General features: G+C 41.6%; 1 protein-coding gene across 4 annotated transcripts in view; it reads left to right on the forward strand.

Annotated features, from left to right (window-relative positions):
* The window catches only part of ADAMTS18 (ADAM metallopeptidase with thrombospondin type 1 motif 18), a 125,551-nt gene that overhangs the window by 93,896 nt on the left and 13,371 nt on the right, over positions 1-18,284 (forward strand). For 3 of the 4 annotated variants that reach the window (XM_037037931.1, XM_037037929.1, XM_037037930.1), the window contains 4 exons: positions 412-542; positions 1,371-1,494; positions 2,198-2,442; positions 17,360-17,501. In XM_037037931.1, the coding sequence (XP_036893826.1) occupies positions 412-542; positions 1,371-1,494; positions 2,198-2,442; positions 17,360-17,501 (642 nt within the window). The remainder of the gene's footprint in view (positions 1-411; positions 543-1,370; positions 1,495-2,197; positions 2,443-17,359; positions 17,502-18,284) is intronic. The other variant, XM_037037928.1, reaches the window with a different exon arrangement.

Raw genomic sequence — 18,284 nt, forward strand, 5'->3', positions numbered from 1 at the left:
AAAAAATAAATATAAGTATATAGTTTTATTGGAACTTTAAACACTCCTTCATTTATATATTGGCAACAGCGGACCATAGTTCCTATGAAGTTTCAAATATTTACTGTCCAAGGAGAGTAACTATACAACCCATGTGTGTATTGCAGCTGTTACTAAGGATCAGAGAAATAAAAATCTTATACAGTAATGTGGAAGCAACTTTATATGGATTACTAAATGGCATTCCTATTTTTAAAAGCCACATACATAAGCATACGTGCACAAACATGCCACACACGCAAAACTGTAAATAACACTTTCCATTTGGATCCTGCTGGCATTCAAAGTAAATTTAATTCATCCTTCTGGAGGTGAAGTCTTTTTCCTGTGATTCCTCTTGACCATGTTCTCTCTTGATCCCTTTGCTTCTAGAGGAAGACCGATGTAGACTGTACTGCAAGGCTGAGAACTTTGAATTTTTTTTCGCAATGTCCAGCAAGGTGAAAGATGGAACTCTTTGCTCCCCAAACAAAAATGACGTTTGTATTGATGGGATTTGTGAAGTAAGAGAACCTTTCTGCTTTGGGATGTCTGAGCATGTTTTGTGTTTCTTCACATCAAATGCAGATGTGAGAAGTGTGCAAGAGGCTCTGTCTGCAGAAAAGCAGGCGGCGTGGGGTCAAAGGGCAACATCTTCAAACGGGGTGTGAACACTGTCTCCAGGTTGCCCACTTACTTGCTGTGTGGCCCCAGTCTGAGTTTTTAGTTTCCTTTTGCTCCATCTTTGTGTAATAGAATGGAGACCCTGATATAGCCTACTTTGCATAGTAGTTGTAAAAATTACATAAGAATGCATATAGTAGCAGTAAACGTTTATTGTGTATTCACTAAGTACATTCACTATATGATTAGAGCCTCACAAATGTGTATGAAAAAGTACTACTATTTATTTCTGTTAGTTTTCTATTTGGGTACCCACTTTCTCTTTTAATTGGATTGTGGGATCTTTGATCTCTTCAGGGTCTGTGTGTGTGTGTGTGTGTGTGTGTGTGTGCATGCATGTGTGTTTCATCCAGCATTTTATGTTTCAGCGGTGGAGCTGACCAAAATAAGCTCATCTGCCATTGTTAGCAAGAAAGACTCTTTATTCCAGTTTTACAGACCAAGAGTCTGAGCCTAGATAAGTTACACAACCACCTAGACATGTACCTAGTAATGGCAGAGGAAGGATTTGCACCCTGTCAACTGAACTTGACACTGTACTTTAACCGTGAAGCTGAGCCTCCTTCCTCATGTTCTATAAGTACAGAAAACCATGGGCCTCTCTGTTATTCTTAGCCACTGGCTTCTCTGACTTGTGATTTTTCTCGCTTTTTTGGCCTTTGTCACAGCCAGTGGGATGCGATCATGAACTTGGCTCTAAAGCAGTTTCTGATGCCTGTGGTGTTTGCAAAGGTGATAATTCGACTTGCAAGTTTTATAAAGGCCTGTACCTCAACCAGCATAAAGCAAATGGTAAGAGATGCTCCTGTTTCATTGCTGCCACTGGTGGGACACACCTGTAGCTACTGAACGTGTTCAGGTAATGCTAAAGGTGGTCAAGCCTTTACCTGGCTCACCTGGCTCATGGAAAATGATGGCTTTTGGCACTTCCGCAAGAGTGAAAAAGGAGAGGTGGGTTTTCTAAGATAAAAAGTTCTGTCAATACACACATCTCACAGATGTGTTACACACATGCTCTCCTACTAGACAGTTTTAATATGCTATCCAGGCTGGCACATGCCCCACATTCGTTTGTTAAACAAAGAGCTTATTATGAAACTTGGATAATACACCCTCACAGTGTTAGATGGATATTTGAAGCAATTATCTCAGCATCTTGAGTAAGATTAAATTTCGAGCTCTGTTTTTTGAATAGCACTGTGAGAATACATGACTATGATTTTCTTGTAGATAGATGAAAAAGAAAAGGCATTCTTGAATTTCCTGGCTTTGACGTGTAGCCTCTGTCCCCACACAACTGCCTGGGAAAGCGACCTAGATTTCTCTGTCTGGTGTTCTGTCCCTTGGGAAAGGAAATAATTTATCATTTTCACTTCATAAGAGTAGAAAGGAATGTCAGTTGATGATTCAAAAACCTCACTCTATAAAATGGCCACTATAGGTCTCTGGGTGCTCCTTCCATGGAATACAGAAATGTCCTCTCGTTCCCATTCAGAGTACTATCCGGTAGTCACCATTCCGGCGGGGGCCCGGAGCATCGAAGTCCAGGAACTGCAGATATCCTCCAGTTACCTTGCGGTCCGAAGCCTCCATCAGAAGTACTACCTAACGGGGGGCTGGAGCATCGACTGGCCTGGGGAGTTCCTCTTCGCGGGGGCTGTGTTTGAGTACCAGCGTGCCTTTAACCGCCCCGAACGTCTGTACACTCCAGGACCCACTAATGAGACGCTGGTCTTTGAAGTAAGCTCGTTCGGTTCACTCAGTTCTCAATGCCTCTTGCGCAGTTTAGGATGATGATCCCAATTTGAGCTAGTTTGGAGAGCTCTGATCCTTCCAGTTTGTGTTTCCTAACAGGCTCAATTTCAGACTGCACAGGGGGAAAGAGAGCAACTCTAGTTGGGGGAAAAGGGCAGGAATCCAACAGGTCTCCAAGAGAGCGTGTGATTTGCATGTTTACTTGCGAACCTTTCACCATTACCTTGGCTGTCCTGAATGGTCAGGAGGAGATAGGTTAGGAATACTTTTTATATTGTTCCAGTTTATCTGTGTCTGCCATTTGGATAGTCCATTCTAGCAATTCACCACATTGGTTGACTGACTCAGGAGGTGGAGTGCTATAATAGCACTCACTTGAGTGCGAAGAAAGTTTTAATCATCACAAACCACCTTTCTCTCATAGGTCACCATTTTCTTACAGATAAGAAAAGGAAAATAATTAATGGGTAATAATGATCATGGAAACAGCCAACATATGTGCCCACAACTTTGCAGGTTGTTACCGTGTGCGTTTTCTTTGCTCCTCCTGATGTTTAGTTTGTAGGACAGGGCTGGTCACTCACTTTCAGAGGCCAGGGATTTGCTTCAGGTGGTATGGAAATCACGCTGGCTTCCCCTCACTGAGGACCTACAGAACTGGGCACTTGCACTGGTTGTTTTGAGCTTCAGTTTCTCACCCACGAAATTGGGATAGAAAACCTGCCTCACTAACTTGCCAGAAAAATAAGCAATGAAGTGTGACGGGAGCTTAAAAGATTTGCCTAACTCACACAGCTAAGGAAAAGCAGTGCTGAACTGTGGCCCAATGTTTCCGCCTCGGAGTTTGTCATCTACACTCCATTGGGCCCTACTGGTCTTCTCAACTCAAGGAAACATTAGCTTAACTCAGTAACAATAACTCTTATTATTACTAATATTGTTATTATTTTTAAGGCATTAGCCTTAAACATTTACTAAGGAAAATGAGTAGAGGACAGTTAAAAGGATGACCACCTGTAACTTTGGATTCTAAGTCAGATATTGTACATATAGTATGGTCAAGCATACAAACGCTTAGCTACCTCTAAACTTGGGCAAGTTTCTTAACCTCTGTGCCACTTAACACCCACACTTGTAAAATGGGCAGGCCATACTAAGCAACCATTGGGGCTATTGTGAGGATAATCCAAGGTAAGTTCAGTGCTAACAGGGTGCTCAGCACATAATTGCCTTCCGAGAATATCAGATACATATTTTTTTTCATCTGAACCTCAGACCATGGCTAGCAAACTGCCAACCACAAGCCAAATCAAGCTCCCAGATCTGCATATTAAAACAAAATGGATCAATGCTTTAATATAAGGTGATTTCTTATATTTAAAAATACAGATTTTTGACTTCTTTTCAGAAAAAAGAACTTCAGGCCCTAGTAGGTACAATATTTGAGTTTGCAATCTAAGCCCTAGAGGTCTTTTTTTAAAAATCCTCATCCAAGGACATTTTTCTATCACTTTTGGTGGGGGAGGGAGAGAGGGAGGAAAAAATTGATACAAGAAAGAAACATTGATGAATTGCCTTCTGCCCTGATGGGGGACGGAACCTGCAACCTAGGTGTGTGCCCTGACTGTCAACTGAGCCTGTGGACTTTTGGCTGTGGGATGATGCTCCAACCAGCTGAGTTGTGCCAGCCAAGGCTAGACCCTGGATCTTGACCATGAGTCAACTTCCCAGTGTATTATGAACTTGAGGTACTAGGTCCTATTCCCTTTCCCACACAGACAAAAGGTCCCCCAACGATGTCACAACACTAACTCTGAGAGAAGCCATCATTACAAAATATTCTTCCCACCCTCTCAGGTCTTCCAGACAATCAGCATAGAAACCCCAGATTAAAGTGGACTACGGTTAGGGTGGTTGGGACTCAGCCACAAATCCAGCCCCTGAAATTATACTTTCATTAAACCTAAGACAGAGGAATCGAACTCTCTGCTTAAGGATTCCTAGACTTTTTTTTCAAGCCTTAGTTTTAGATATGTATTTCTTTTCTATCCAGTGTCTAAGCCACAAACATTTCTTTTCTTTTCTTTTCTTTTCTTTTCTTTTCTTTAGAAAAGGTCTGTGTTCTTTAGGGAGGTATATTTATTTAGCTTTCAAGGTGTATGTTTTAGGGAAACATGGCTTCCTTAGTTTTGCCAAGAGGACTTTGATCCATCTCTAAGCAAACGTACGTACAGCACGTTCTGTGGCTGAAAAATAATGTGGATTAGGAAGTGGCTGAGGCACCACTCGCAGCCTCAGCCGTGGGCAGTCAGAGCCACATGCAAATTCCTCCTGAGAAATGTGTGTTTTACTCCTTCGTGACAAGCAGCCATTTTTTGTTGTTTCTCCAGTTTTGTTCATAAACACAAAGCCGTTCCAGTAGGTGTTGTCAGTGCTGTTGGTAATTTCAGGTTTGCCGTTAAATGTATATCTACTATAGGAAAACCACAAAGAGTAAGACAAGATGATGGAAGTGCAAAGCAGAATAGCTGAGTTCCTTCTTGTTTTCATCTTCACTCAGAGCCTGAAATATCTGCTGGCACTGTCTCTGTTGATCAAATTAACCAGATAGTTGATGCCTTGTCGTGGAACGTTGTACCAGCCTCAAGCTAAGAATGTCTTTGTGCTTTGCATAATGTGAGCATAGCTCCATGTCTTATTCATCTGCATTGTGTAGCCTTGACTACAATGAAATCTTTGGGTTGTTCACTTGGTCCAAAATTTGTTCTGATGTTTAGGAGCTCTTTTTGAGAAATAGAAGGATGATCTTAGTTGGTGATGGAGTACTCTAAAATTAGTCAAGTTCATCCAAATCTCTGTAAATACAGGCAGCACCTTGAGAAAGGAAAAAAAATGTTAAAATATAAGAGGAAAATATTGGGTAGATCTAAATAAAATTATTTTAAAAATCTTCCCTGGGTTCAACTGGATATGTAAAATATATTTTTAAAAATAGTTTTACTACCATATGAATAGAAATAAGAACTATAATATCTCTATTAATACAAAAATCATAGTTTCACTGCATTGGACTAGCATCACATTGGCTTAGCTATTGCTTTACAAAGCCACACTTTATGTGCTTGTTCTACTTATAGAATCAATGAAAGCTTAAATTAATGTCCTAGGAATGTGCCCTGTCTGAAAGCAACCTAGAGGGAAATGTGTGATTAATTGGACATGAATTACTTGTATTTTTAAAGGAGTTATGGTTTCATTCAAAATTTGCAAATATGTTTCGAGCTTAGAAAAATCAAATCCAGGGACCTTGTATTATGTCTATTTTATCTTTTAGAAATATTGGGGTTAATGACTTTAATATTTAAATTATACTTTATTCCTCTCAGGAGAACATCAAGTTCCAGGCCATTTTTTTTTTTTGCATGTACTCCGTCCTCTCCTAAATCGATATAACACAGTGATTTTTAAAAAGTTAAAATCAGAGTTAGCAGTAAATTACATTTTTTCAAAACTAGATTACATATCGGTATCCAAGTAATCCATGGCTGTATTCTTTAAAGGAAGTTCAAGTTCATATGCTTTTCCATACAGCTATGAATTGAACCAAAATGAATACTTTTAGAGCCAAAAATATGTTCACTCCAATATAAAAATGTTGAATGTGTCTTACAATCCTGTGGGATGCTGAAAATCAAAGTGTGGGAACTTACCAAAGTAAAAACTGCTGTTCCGTCTGCAGAAAGTATATGTCTGTGGAAAAAAGGTGCTTTCTCACTCAGCCACTTAAAATATCTGCATGTTCACTGAGCTCTTATTATAGTGGAAAAATCAGAAGAGCGTGCTTGCCAACGCATATGATGCTGGCATTGGAAGGATAATGCAATGTCCCTATTTTTATCTCATTTATGCATATTAATCAGGTCCTCCCGATATCTTCTGGCTAGTTCCCATCTCCAGCCATGTTGGTGTGTATTGATTTAGGTAACTACCTTCAAAGTAATTTTCTTCTCCTTACTTCCTCTCAATGTCTGAAAAAAATTAAACATTTTTGGGTCCTTTGTATTAGACCTTGGGAATACATGGTGATGAAGACAGAAATCACATCACACATATTTAAAGGATGTGAAGAGTGAGTTTTGGTGTGTGGATCCTGCTCTGTTTGGAAGCAGCACGGGCCGGACCCGGGAGCATCTGTTGGCATAGTTAGCAGCATGGGTCACTACCTGTGCTGCTCTGCATACGTCACTTCACCTTCCTGGATCCCAGCTTTCTTGCTTGTGAAGTCATTCCACAAACTAGTGCTAAACTGCTGTTTTCCACTTGGTCCTACAGCACTGTCTTTAAGCAATTTAATAGCACCTGAAGCCCTACATTAGTAGGAAGACTTACTCATCTTGGCAGCTTCCAGGGCTGGCATAGTACCCAGAACATCATAGATGCTCAGAAAACAAACAAACAAAAATACAGTGGAATCTCAGTTCTTGAACTTACTTTGTTCCAGAAGATTGAGAAGTGATTTGTTTGAAAACTGAATCACCTGAGAGACACATGACTGATCACACAGGTATCAGCACAAAAGGGCTGTCAAGTAGGGAATCAAGCCCCAAAGCTTTGTTAGACCATGGAGATTTTTTTTTCCATGAACAACTTTGTGGAGAACCAAAATGTTTGAGAACCAAGACATTTGAGAACTGAGGTTTGCCTGTATTTGTCGGATGAAGAACGTCCAATGATAAAATTCACTTATACACTTAAAAAGCAAAATCTTCTTTCCAGGTTGAAAAATCGTACATAGAGGTGATAAATAAATGAGAAGAGAGTTTCTCTGACCAGAGTCAGGAGTAACAGGCCCAAGGCCACTCTTCTTCCTCCACGTTTTTCCCTCTGTCCCAACCACAGCTGTAGTCTGGAGTTCTCTGAAAGGCCCAGACTTCTAAAAATGCACCTAAAAAAACCACTGGGTTTCATCATCTTCTAGGACTAGTCTTAGAACTGGCTAGAGTTTAAAGTTGAGTACAGTGGATAGCATTTAAAGTATTGAAATCTGATCTCCTAAATTGCATTTGAAGAATCAGTATGGTTGTGAAGTGAGTAATTTGCACAGAAGAAGTTGCTGACCAGTTGGTTTGCAGGAGACTCACTCTGTCTGCCCTCCCAGGGTGGTGGGTTTCCCAGGTCCTTTTGCTTATTTCACATGGTTTTCTAGCAGGAGGCAGGGTAATGCAACCCTGAGAATAATTGACTGCTGTCAGTTAGCCTCAAGAAGAAAGTGTGTGGCCTGACACCAAATAAAAGAGTCTTCTGCTTCTGGTTATTTTTATATGTCAAAGCTTTACAGAATGTCTTCATAGAGAAGCTCAGTTTAAATGGAAAACAGACCTTTACTTTTATCACTGCATTGTGTGCCCGCCCGATTGTAAAACGCACTTCCTTACAAACATCCTTTGTCCTCGGGACCCTGGCTCACGTGCTTCAACATTTGCGAGAGGTGTGTGTGTCAAATTGAGTATCAGTGGCCAAGGGAAATTCATAAGGATAATCAAGGATTTATATGATTGCCTTAGATCTTAAAATTTTTAGGCATTATTTAACCCATCAATCAACTTCTTATTCTGAAATACATATATATGTAAATGAGCTGGAGAAAAGGAGCTAATTTTCATGACCCTGTATTACATTTCTGCATTGCCCGGGGCAAAATTACTTATGCACATTCACACCCCAGCATCAAAACAAGTCAATATTGATTTGGCAATTATATACACTCTGAGGTCACTGCAGATACAGTTATTATAAACTAGGTAATTTTTGCATATTTCTTTTATGCAATTCATTCCACACAGCATAAGTGTGGAATAAAGTCTAAGGAATTTGTCAATTGTCTGAAAGGTTTCAAAGTCAACTTACAGTTCTGTAGTCTTCAGGATATCAGGTGTACACCACTGCATTGTTTATTGCACTGGGTTTGGGAAGACCAAGGAAACCGTATCTATGCTACTTCCACGCATCCTGCTTAGTGTGTGTGTTGAGTAAGGACTTACGTTTTGAAGGAGCAGAAATGTAAAAATTGAAGATCAGAGTTGAAATGTGTCCATGCCTTATTGAAAAATAATGATTTAATCTGAGGTCTCCATATTTGTGCTGGGCTTTTGAGTGGGGCTGAAAACTTCATTCTTTTCATTTTGAGATAGGATGTAGGTCATGTAAGGTCACTGACTCTTCTTTGTTTAAGCGTCATCCGAAAGGCCTGTCGAATGTGTAATTTAGAAGGTCTGGACAATAATAACTAAAAGCACTTGCATTCTCTTTGTTCTTGATCAACTAAGGGGTCCACTCAGAGATGATATAAGATGAGCTGTTTTGCTGGCTGATGCCCTCTCTCCTCCCTGTGTCCTCACCTGTCTACTACCTGTCCCATTCTTCTTCTCCCACATTCTTTCTCTCCTTCCACTTCCTCTCTCTCCCCCTCATGCTCCATCTGTTTCTCTCTCTCTCTCTGTTTCTGTCTCACACGCATGCATACACACACGCACAAAACAATAGATGAGTCACACACTCTACCCAACTGTCATGCCATTGGAGGGCAGGTGAGGAAATCCATCCTGAGTGTTTCATTATAAAGTAACTTCGTCTCTGTGTGATGGATGGTGACTTGGGATGACACGATAACACAGGTTGCTATTCTAAGACTGAAATGTGATCACCTGTGTTTTTACAACATTCCTTTTTTTGGTCTTAAAAATAAAAGCTTTGTGCTAAAGATTTCCCCCCCTCTTTTTTAAGTGGCCAAAGGGGTGTTTAACTCTTTGAGCCCCCTTCCCAATTAATAGCCTACCCAGGGGCAGTCCCGAAGCCAAAAAGGACGGCAGCCTTTGTAATGACAGCATGTGAGAAATAGGTTAACCACAGGCCCGTTTCAAGGCAGAAAAAAGACATGTAAAGAAAATTACTATAATAAACAACTTCCTCCACTCTTTAGCAACAGGAGATGATGGAATGGAGGGGGACCAGGTGGATGGGCACATAGATCAGCGAGATGACAGTGTGTGAGCCCCACTGACAGGGTATCACCTTGTCGTTTAGCTTCTTCCCTGTGACCCTGCTATCCAAGTTCCCCCCAGGGGAGGGAGCCGAAATGAGTGAAGATGAGCTTCAAGATAAACGCAGTGCAGAGGAATGGAGATTAGCCAAGCGGCATGGACCGAGTGAAGACGCAAGACACAGAACAGGCAAAGACCAAATGGAGGATTAATGCAGAACAGATGATATAAAACCCAGACTCCAGGGGACAATTCAGAGGTGCTTTGGCAATGCCACATCATTTGTTTGGAGAGTGCCACTTACTATTAGGAGCATAGGCCTCAGTAAATTCACAGCAAATATTTCTGTGTTGGGTGGGAGGACACTCTTTCTCTTCACTGAACTCTGAGGAATGTTGATGAGTCGAATTAGAACTGCAGTCGGGGTTCAGTGTGTCAACCGCACCTTTGAAGCTGCCTAACAGATGTGTTTGAGCTCCCGCGTCAGGGTCTCTTTGTCGCTGCCTTGTGTCAGATCCAACTCGCTCCCACATAATAGTGGCGATGATAGCTGGTCATGTTCTGCAAACTTTGCAGCAACAAGAAGGCGACAAAGGCAACTCACATTGGAGGGTTTCCAAAAATCCAGGAATGTACACAAACATGCATCCATACCACGTAAGTGTACCGGCTTCCAGAGCATTAGGCCACATTCGGTGTCATTCATGACTTCTCAGGAAGGGCCATTCTATAAAGCGTATTGTGTTTCAGTTATTAAAACTGTGATGGTTAAATAATACATCTAAATAAACACAGGGGAAAATGGATTTAGGAGATTAAAAATCATGGATGTTTAAATCACATATTAGCATGTTCTAGAAATCAAACATTCAGGGTTTGAACCCTGTAAATGGCGTATAGCATGCTCTTGAGTCCTAGTAATAAAATATTTTCAATAGTTGCCCTGGCTGTTGTGGCTCAGTGGATTGAGCACTGACCTGTAAACCAAAGGGTCACTGGTTCGATTCCCAGTCATGGCACATGCCGGGGTTGCGTGCCAGGTCCCCAGTAGGGGACACATAAAAGGCAACCACACCTTGATGTTTCTCTCCCTCTTTTTCTCTTTCTCTCCCCCTCTCTAAAAACAAATAAAATCTTTAAAAAAATCTTTTCAACAGTTGATAGAGTTTTTAGTATTTTAAGTTAGAATCCTAGACATTGTGTTTCCCAGCTGGGGAGGCAATGTCACAAGAGTTAAAAGATGTTGAGTTTTGGAGTCAGGCAATATTAGAGACTCGAGTCCATTGCTTCTGTTTACTAGCTTTGGGGTCCTGTGTATTGGTTTATTCATGTATGAATATTAATAGCCCTGTACCTTCTTCATAATGTTATCAAATTTACATGAGATCATGCATGTGCAACACTTGGCCTGGCATACAGTAAGTTCTGCTATTAGTATTTTGTAAGCCATCAAATGTATTACTAAAGACAAGAATCAAGCTTTCCAGCATGCATTAAATAAAAAGCCAGTCTTTTCAGCCTGTCCATAACTCTTTGATTTCCATGGGAGAATTAGGACAATCTCTTAAAAAAAAAAAGCCTAAATAATGAAACGAATACAAAGCTGGTTGAAGTCACTTATAGTTTTAACATTAAAAATTAAACATGAGAGCAAAAGAAAGAAGGCTGCTTACCCAGGATTACTCAATGTAACCTTTGTTTTAACTCTGTGTGCCCAAATCAGAAACTGCACCCCTGCCGTTCAGAGGGCCATTGGTAGAGTCCAGCCACTGCAACCACCCCCCCCCCCCGCCTGTCTGTGGTTTTCCAACTTAAGAAGCTGTAAATTTTATAACTCTGCACCCTGTGGTCAAAGCTGCTGAGTGTTGTGTCTGAAGTCAGGTGGTTCATGTGTTAGAGGTAGACATTAAACAGTTCTACTGAGGACCTGGAAGCACTTAGGGAGGTTGCTTGCCAGCTGTAAATTAGAGACCCAATGCCAGTTGGCTGGAAAATTCTCTGGACTAAGACCAGTTAAGTAGACTGAATCGCTGGCGGTCTTTCCAAATTTGTGCGTTGAACAGCATGGCTATACAGCCTGACATGCCGTGTGGGGTGGCTCGGGATGGCCTTGCACCATGGCAGAGGCTGGGGAGGGGCCCTGTGACATTCTTGTGACCTACAGGGCATTTGTCTTTTCTACTAGTGCTGAGAAAAGTTACTGACTGCTCCCTGACAGAGTCACTGAAAATGTTCTGAAATAGATGTGAGTGGTGGGGATTATTTTCAAATTATGTACTGCCCCAGGTGTGTCGTTCCTCAGCATTCCCAGAGGCAGTTAGAATCTCAGCCCTGTGGTCGTCGTACATCATCCCCAGCCCTCCTGCTTCCCACATTCTGGTGGGACAGACTGACTGTGGTTGAGGTGATGGTCATGGTCATTCTGAGGTACGTTAGGGGCTATAGTCTTTATCCAGGAAGAGGGGGCGAAGGTGTCATTAGACCACAGTGCTATTTGGAATGTGGAAACTGTTAAATGGTGTCTCAAAGCTGCTGCAGGTGAGAAAGCCTCCTCCTAAAGGCTGGGCAGAGCTGATTTCATGGGTGTGAGCCCTGCGGGGTCAGTCTCACAGGGCCTCACACTCAGGTGGGCTCTGTGTTGGGTTGAAAGCTCTGCTGTCACCAACATGAAATTCTTTTAATTTGTTGATTTTAGAGTGATGTGTAACAAAACATCTCTTTGTTGTTTCACTTACTTATTACACATTCATTGGTTGACTCTTGTATATGCCCTGATCAGAGATCAAACCCACAAGCTTGGTTTATGGGGACGATGCACCAACCAACCGAAGCACCTGGCAAAAGCCACCGACTTGAAATTCTTAATCATTTTTTAAATAAGGGGCCTTGTGTTTTCATTTTTGCCCCAAGCCCCAGAAATTCTATGGCCATTCCTGACTGTAGGATTGACTTTTTTGTTGAAGTGCAGTCACTTTGAGAATCTGTATTCTATTCACCAGATGGACAGTCTATTTCCAAAGGAAAGAGTAAAGAGATTGTAAGTAAGAGATTAAAAGTAAGAGACTAGATCACCCCTGTGTATTCTGTTCTTGGTCACTTTCCCCCTCAATACGAGGTAAAGAAAAAGACAGAAATGTACTTCAATTATCATCGAGAAGCAAACCCTGGTATGACTGGCAAATGTTCATCTTTTATATATTTGGTCTTGGCATCTATTTGTTTAAATAATCACTATTTTTGAAAGGATTTGAGGAGGGGTTGCTAAGGTAAATTCCTAAGCCAGCTTTCTGCTAGTCCATACAAATACTCTCCCTCAGCGCACGTGACCACACGCCCACTCTGCAGGCGAGTTGGCAGCTGCCCGGACATCACAGTCAGGCCTTGAGTCATCGAGTTTCTAAGAGTTGAGAGACTTTTCTTCATTTATGCATTCATTGAATGCATTAATATGTTCAACGAATTATAAACAATGTATTCTTTATGCCTTTGGCTATAAAACTATAGTAGTAATACAATGATATCCAGCTCTATGTATTTTACAAGGTAGTAATTTAAAGTTGCATAATCTGTGAACCATTACAGTAAATTGTGTAAGTTATTTCCCTTCTCACTTTGGCTGGGTAAGTAAACTTCTTATTACCTTGATAATACGAAATGGATTAGTTGCCTTCTTGCTACTAAGTATTGTTTGCTACCTTTGTTAATTTTTGCTCAATCATTTTACTTTTCAGGGGATTTTTAAGCTATGAGTGAAAGCCTGTGGGAAACTCAATGTAAAAGTTTGTCCTTTTGAGAGGAATAGAAATTCTCAAAGAAGACTTAACTTCTATATTGTTGTCTTGTGGCCTTTTTTGCTGAAGTCATTCACCAAAATTCACTGATAGCCACAAAGCTGCTTCGGGTGTGTGGTCCCCTCCTCCGGTCTCATAGCAGCCATTTGATTTTTCTGGGCAGGTTTATGGTGCTTTGTCTTTAACCTCTTAAGTCACTGTCCCTGGGTTGTTGTGGTGTGGACGTGCCTCATCCCCCACCTCCACTGGAGAGTGGGCCTGGCCTCTGGAACAGAGTGCCCTGACTGTGGACATCAGACGAGGTGGTAAGGGTGCAGCTGCCTCCACAGGCAAAGGGGCACATGGATTTGAGATATGTTGGAGGCAAAGACAACACCATTTCCTGGTTGATTAGCTGTGAAGGATGAGAAAATGGGAGGCAGTCAAAACACTGCCAGCTTTTAACTTTGGCCTAAACAGTCAGAAGGACTGAGTTGCCATTTTATGAACCTAGAGAGAAAATCCAGAGTTCTGTGTGGGACGCTGACACACCTTTTAAACATTCAAGTACAGAGGCCAGGTCGGCAGTTGACTATGTGAATGTGGAGTCAGAAAACAGGTTTCGTCTATAGCTGTATTGTTCAGTATGGTAGCCACTACCCATGCATGGAGGAGTTTGCGTCTTAAGGAATTAAAATGTGAAGTTTTGCTCTTCAGTCACACTAGTATGCTAGTGCTCAGTAGCCGTACAAGGCTTGTGGCTCCCACGTGGAACAGCACAGCATGTTATCATCACTGCAGAAAGTTCTATTGGAAAGCACTAGTGCAGTGTTATGGATTTGGGTGGTCAACAGGGTGATTGGATTTAAAACCACAGGACTAGTGCAATCACCTAGAGAGGTGAGTATAGAAAAGAGCAGGGTCAAGAGGCTGGAGATCACTTTGATATTGAGTAGCTAGGACATAAGAAGGATTCAGCAAAAGAGACTAGAAATGAAGTCAGTGAGTCAGGAAAAGAACTGAGAAAATGGGTTTCTGGTGACTAAGGAAGGAGGAAGTGATTGACTGTATCCGATGCTGCCTATTGGTTGAGTAAGACAAGGCCACTCAGCTATTGAACATCACCAGGCATTCTTGAGGGAGCACTTTCAGTGATGTGGTGGGGAAGGGTACCGAATGGAGAAGCAGCATGGGATGATGAGGAACGATATGGAGACAATACGGAGAAAAGGCAGCTCTTGTAGGAATTTTTGCAATAAAGGGAAAAAGGTGGGACAGGAGCTGTAGGGATATATGGAGATAATTTTTTTCTTAAGATGAGAACTATAATAGCACATTTGGATACGTGAAGGGAATGATCCAATCGATGGGGTAATTTAAGGCTCGAGAAAGAGAGGGCAACTGTAGTAGCAGAGTCCTGGAGCAGGCAAGGGAAGGTGGGGTCCGGCGCCTGAGGACAACCTGGACTAACCCCAGAGTCAGGAGAAGGCATCCTGGGTAACAGGAGAGGGACAGATGCAGGAACAGGTTGGACGTGGGGAGAACATCTAAGTTATTTTATTAACGGTAAGATATTTTGATGGTTTTTTTATAGTTGGCTTTACTGGATACCTGGGGAACCATGACATCTTGATGGTTCTGTTTGTTCAATAGTGATGGCACTTTGATCTTCACAGTCTAATCTTTTTTCTTAAATGCATCCTGCTATTCACAGCAACATTTAAAAACATTTTACAGTGAAGCATATGACACCTATCATTTAAGTTCTACAATCTGTCTAAAAGATGAAAGTAGAATGTATTTAAATGCCCTTTGAAGATGTATTAAACTACTGTTAAATCACCAGAATTTAAGTCCTTAACATCCCCAAAGCAAGAACTAATGTTTAATTTTCTTTGCATTTCCACTAGGGATCACTTTCCCTTATGGCAGGAGAAGTCAGGATTTAGTTTGAAGGGGGGAAATGGGTGGTTCTAGGAAGAGGAGATAAGTGAGTGGATGTCTTTATCACACTTACACTTGAACATACCTTCCTTACATGTATGTGTGATGTAACTCCACTGCATTGCAATGCCACCCTGCCTCATGAGCCTTAGCTCACTCCAACTTCTGTGCAGTTTGTTTGTATTTAACTACGTGTATGTGTGGTGCATGAACTACAATATCTTCTGGTCTACAAGATTTCTGCATTCCTACTACATAAAGAAAATAGCAACCCAAAGTGTTGTGTTGGAGATACTGCTTTAATTGAAGGAGAAATTCAGTTGAGAAATCATTGATCATCAAGATTCTTCTGAATGTAAAAATTCCCTCAAAAGTCTAGTCTGTGGAAAAATTTCTGAAGTATCTGTTTACTTAACAGCACATGAAGACATTTACAGAAACACTTCAAAACTCTGAAATAAGGCCCTGGCTGGTGTAGCTCAGTGGATTGAGTGCTGTCCTGCTAACCAAAGGGTTTCTGGTTCAATTCCCGGTCAGGGCACATGCCTGGGTTGCGGGCCAGGTCCCCAGTAGGGGGCACATGAGAAGCAACCACACAGTGATGTTTCTCTCTCTCTCTTTCTCCCTTCCTACCCCTCTCTAAAAAAAAGTATATAAATAAAATCCTTCAAAAAATCTCAAATAAGGATCAAATAAGGAAAGAATGCTATTTATTCAAAATGTATGACATGTTTAGCATAATTAAACACATGGATTTTAAGAACAGTTGTATGATTTAGCTGCAAAAATAAGAAAAGCAAAGACTGACTAGATCCTCAGAATGAAACAGCCCCTAGGACCTCAAGTTTAAGAAGGTTTTTTGTTGGTGAGAATTTGGCATTTGTCTGTCTCAGTGATGGTACTTGTTTGCTGTTTTTATTTTTGTGTTGGATGGGGATGGGAGAGCAAGACCCATTTGTGAACATTCGGTTGTTTCTGGGAGGCCCTAAGATTTGTTTTGTCGTGTTTTTATTAAACAAGTGATGTCCACACCATGGAGTGTTTCAAGTAAGCCTTTATATTCCTGGGTACGTTTAGGGAAGCGGCGAAGTGGAAAGCATTCGGTAGCGTCCTCAGGGGTGGGCCGGTATGACAGAGGTCCTTGAACAGCCGCCACCCCCAACTTTAGTTGAGGTGGGATCCCAGCAGACAGAGAGAGAGCCAGCAGAGGTTTCTATTTTTAAGTGGAAGTCTGCTTTGCTTCTTGAGCATGGATGCCCAGTTCTGGTGGTAAAGAATTTTCCATAAGACTCTGGGGCAGAGACAAGCAGCTATTTATATTCATGCACTGAGCTTGAAAGGAGAGAGTTAAGAAAAGAGAGAATCGGGAAAAGGGGCAAAGAATGTTCTTCCACACCAAAAACAAGGACATGTATTGCGGTGTTGAAATGCATTTTGTTGGGGGTCCTAAGTTCTGCTTTAAACTCATTCAGTAGTCACCTGTGTGATCTTGTACAAGGTCTTCTCAGGTTTGGGTTTTTTTTACCATGAGAATATAGGCAGCTATATTATAAAGTGGTTGGAGGAATGTTTTGAGATAATGCTTAGCAAAAATTCAGCAGGGTGCCAGGTGCCTAGAATGTGCCAGTAAATGATTGCTCTCATCTAGTAGTCAGATCTTATAGAACCAGATTTATCCTAAGACCTTGCCCTTTTAAGATATATATATATAACCAACCCCTACTTCTGATCGTATTTCTTTTTGCCTTAATCTGCTGCTCACCCTGGTACACAGTGAACAGACACGTTCTCTCTAAGACCTCCAATTGTAACCTTCTTTCCTTCAGTATAATGTTTAAAAAAAGTTTGGTTTATTAATGCAATTCCTTTTTATTAAAACTATGCCTCACATTGAGAGTTGTGGGCTTATGGCAAATGTCAAGTCACGTTTCCCTGTGCAGCATTTATCTTCATCCCAGATTCGATGATGTGACAGTGCACGTTGCAAAGTGTCATGGGAAACTTTAGGTCAACAGGCTTGGGAACAATGATGTGAACCAACTTTAAGGTCAAAATGTCATGCAAATATCTTTAAAATGTGCAGGGAGCTCTCTGGAATTCCAGGGTCTGACCTGTATCTTGACCTGTGATGTGTCTTACGCTGTGCAGGTTCTGATGCAAGGCAAAAACCCAGGGATAGCTTGGAAGTACGCCCTGCCCAAGGCTGCGAACGGGACGCAGTCGGCCGCGAAAAGACCCGTCCACGCCTGGAGCACAGTGCGGTCCGAGTGCTCCGCCTCCTGCGGCGGAGGTTCGCTCATATCTTTGCTCCATCCTCCAAGTCTCTTCTCCAAACAGGTTCTTTCGCCCCAGGACTCTTTAAACTGTGTGGTTTGAATAAGCAACAAAAGAACTGTCTCTTATGGGAACCATCACTCTGAAAAGCAAATATTATTGTACTGCTTGAGTATTTTCCTATGTAGCAAGGAAGCGATTCTCACAAAACTCAAGTCAGCCACAACCAGGAATCAGAGTCACCCATCAGAACCTTCTGGGGGAAATACACAGGGTGCAGCAGAAGGAAGGCCTGCTTGAGTGTGGTTGGTAATAATGTGGGTGTCATAATTTATAGTTTTAACTTGAACATTTCACCTAAAATGGCATGTGGTGTGCTTAAGTGTGATATTGTTAGGTTACAGAATTACATGCATATGATTTTGTGTTAAAAGATTTTATAATAAAATATGGGGCATCACTTCTGCTGGACCCTGTAAAAAGTCTGTGAATATAAGAATATCTACATATGTATTTGTATATTTAAAACATTTTTTTGTAGCCCACAGTTTAGTTTCCCCATGCCATGACTTCTCTGTTGTAAACTGCCCACGGGGGCTTAGAAAGGCAGGGCCCTGACAAGGAAGTCGTCAGACGGCTCTGGTAGGTGGGTCCTGTGCCCCACCATCTCCTCAGGGGTGAGGTCAGCATTCCTCCAAAGGGAAGTGGATTAGCTCTGAGAAATAACCCTTGTAAGGAGAAAAACCAGTTATCCTCTCAGCAAGTAGAAGCTGACATTTTATGGAGATCCAAAAACATA

The sequence above is a fragment of the Sturnira hondurensis genome, unplaced genomic scaffold, assembly GCF_014824575.4.
Source record: "Sturnira hondurensis isolate 20B ecotype Veracruz unplaced genomic scaffold, ASM1482457v3 Scaffold0023817, whole genome shotgun sequence".
In the NCBI taxonomy this organism is placed as follows: Eukaryota; Metazoa; Chordata; class Mammalia; order Chiroptera; family Phyllostomidae; genus Sturnira; species Sturnira hondurensis.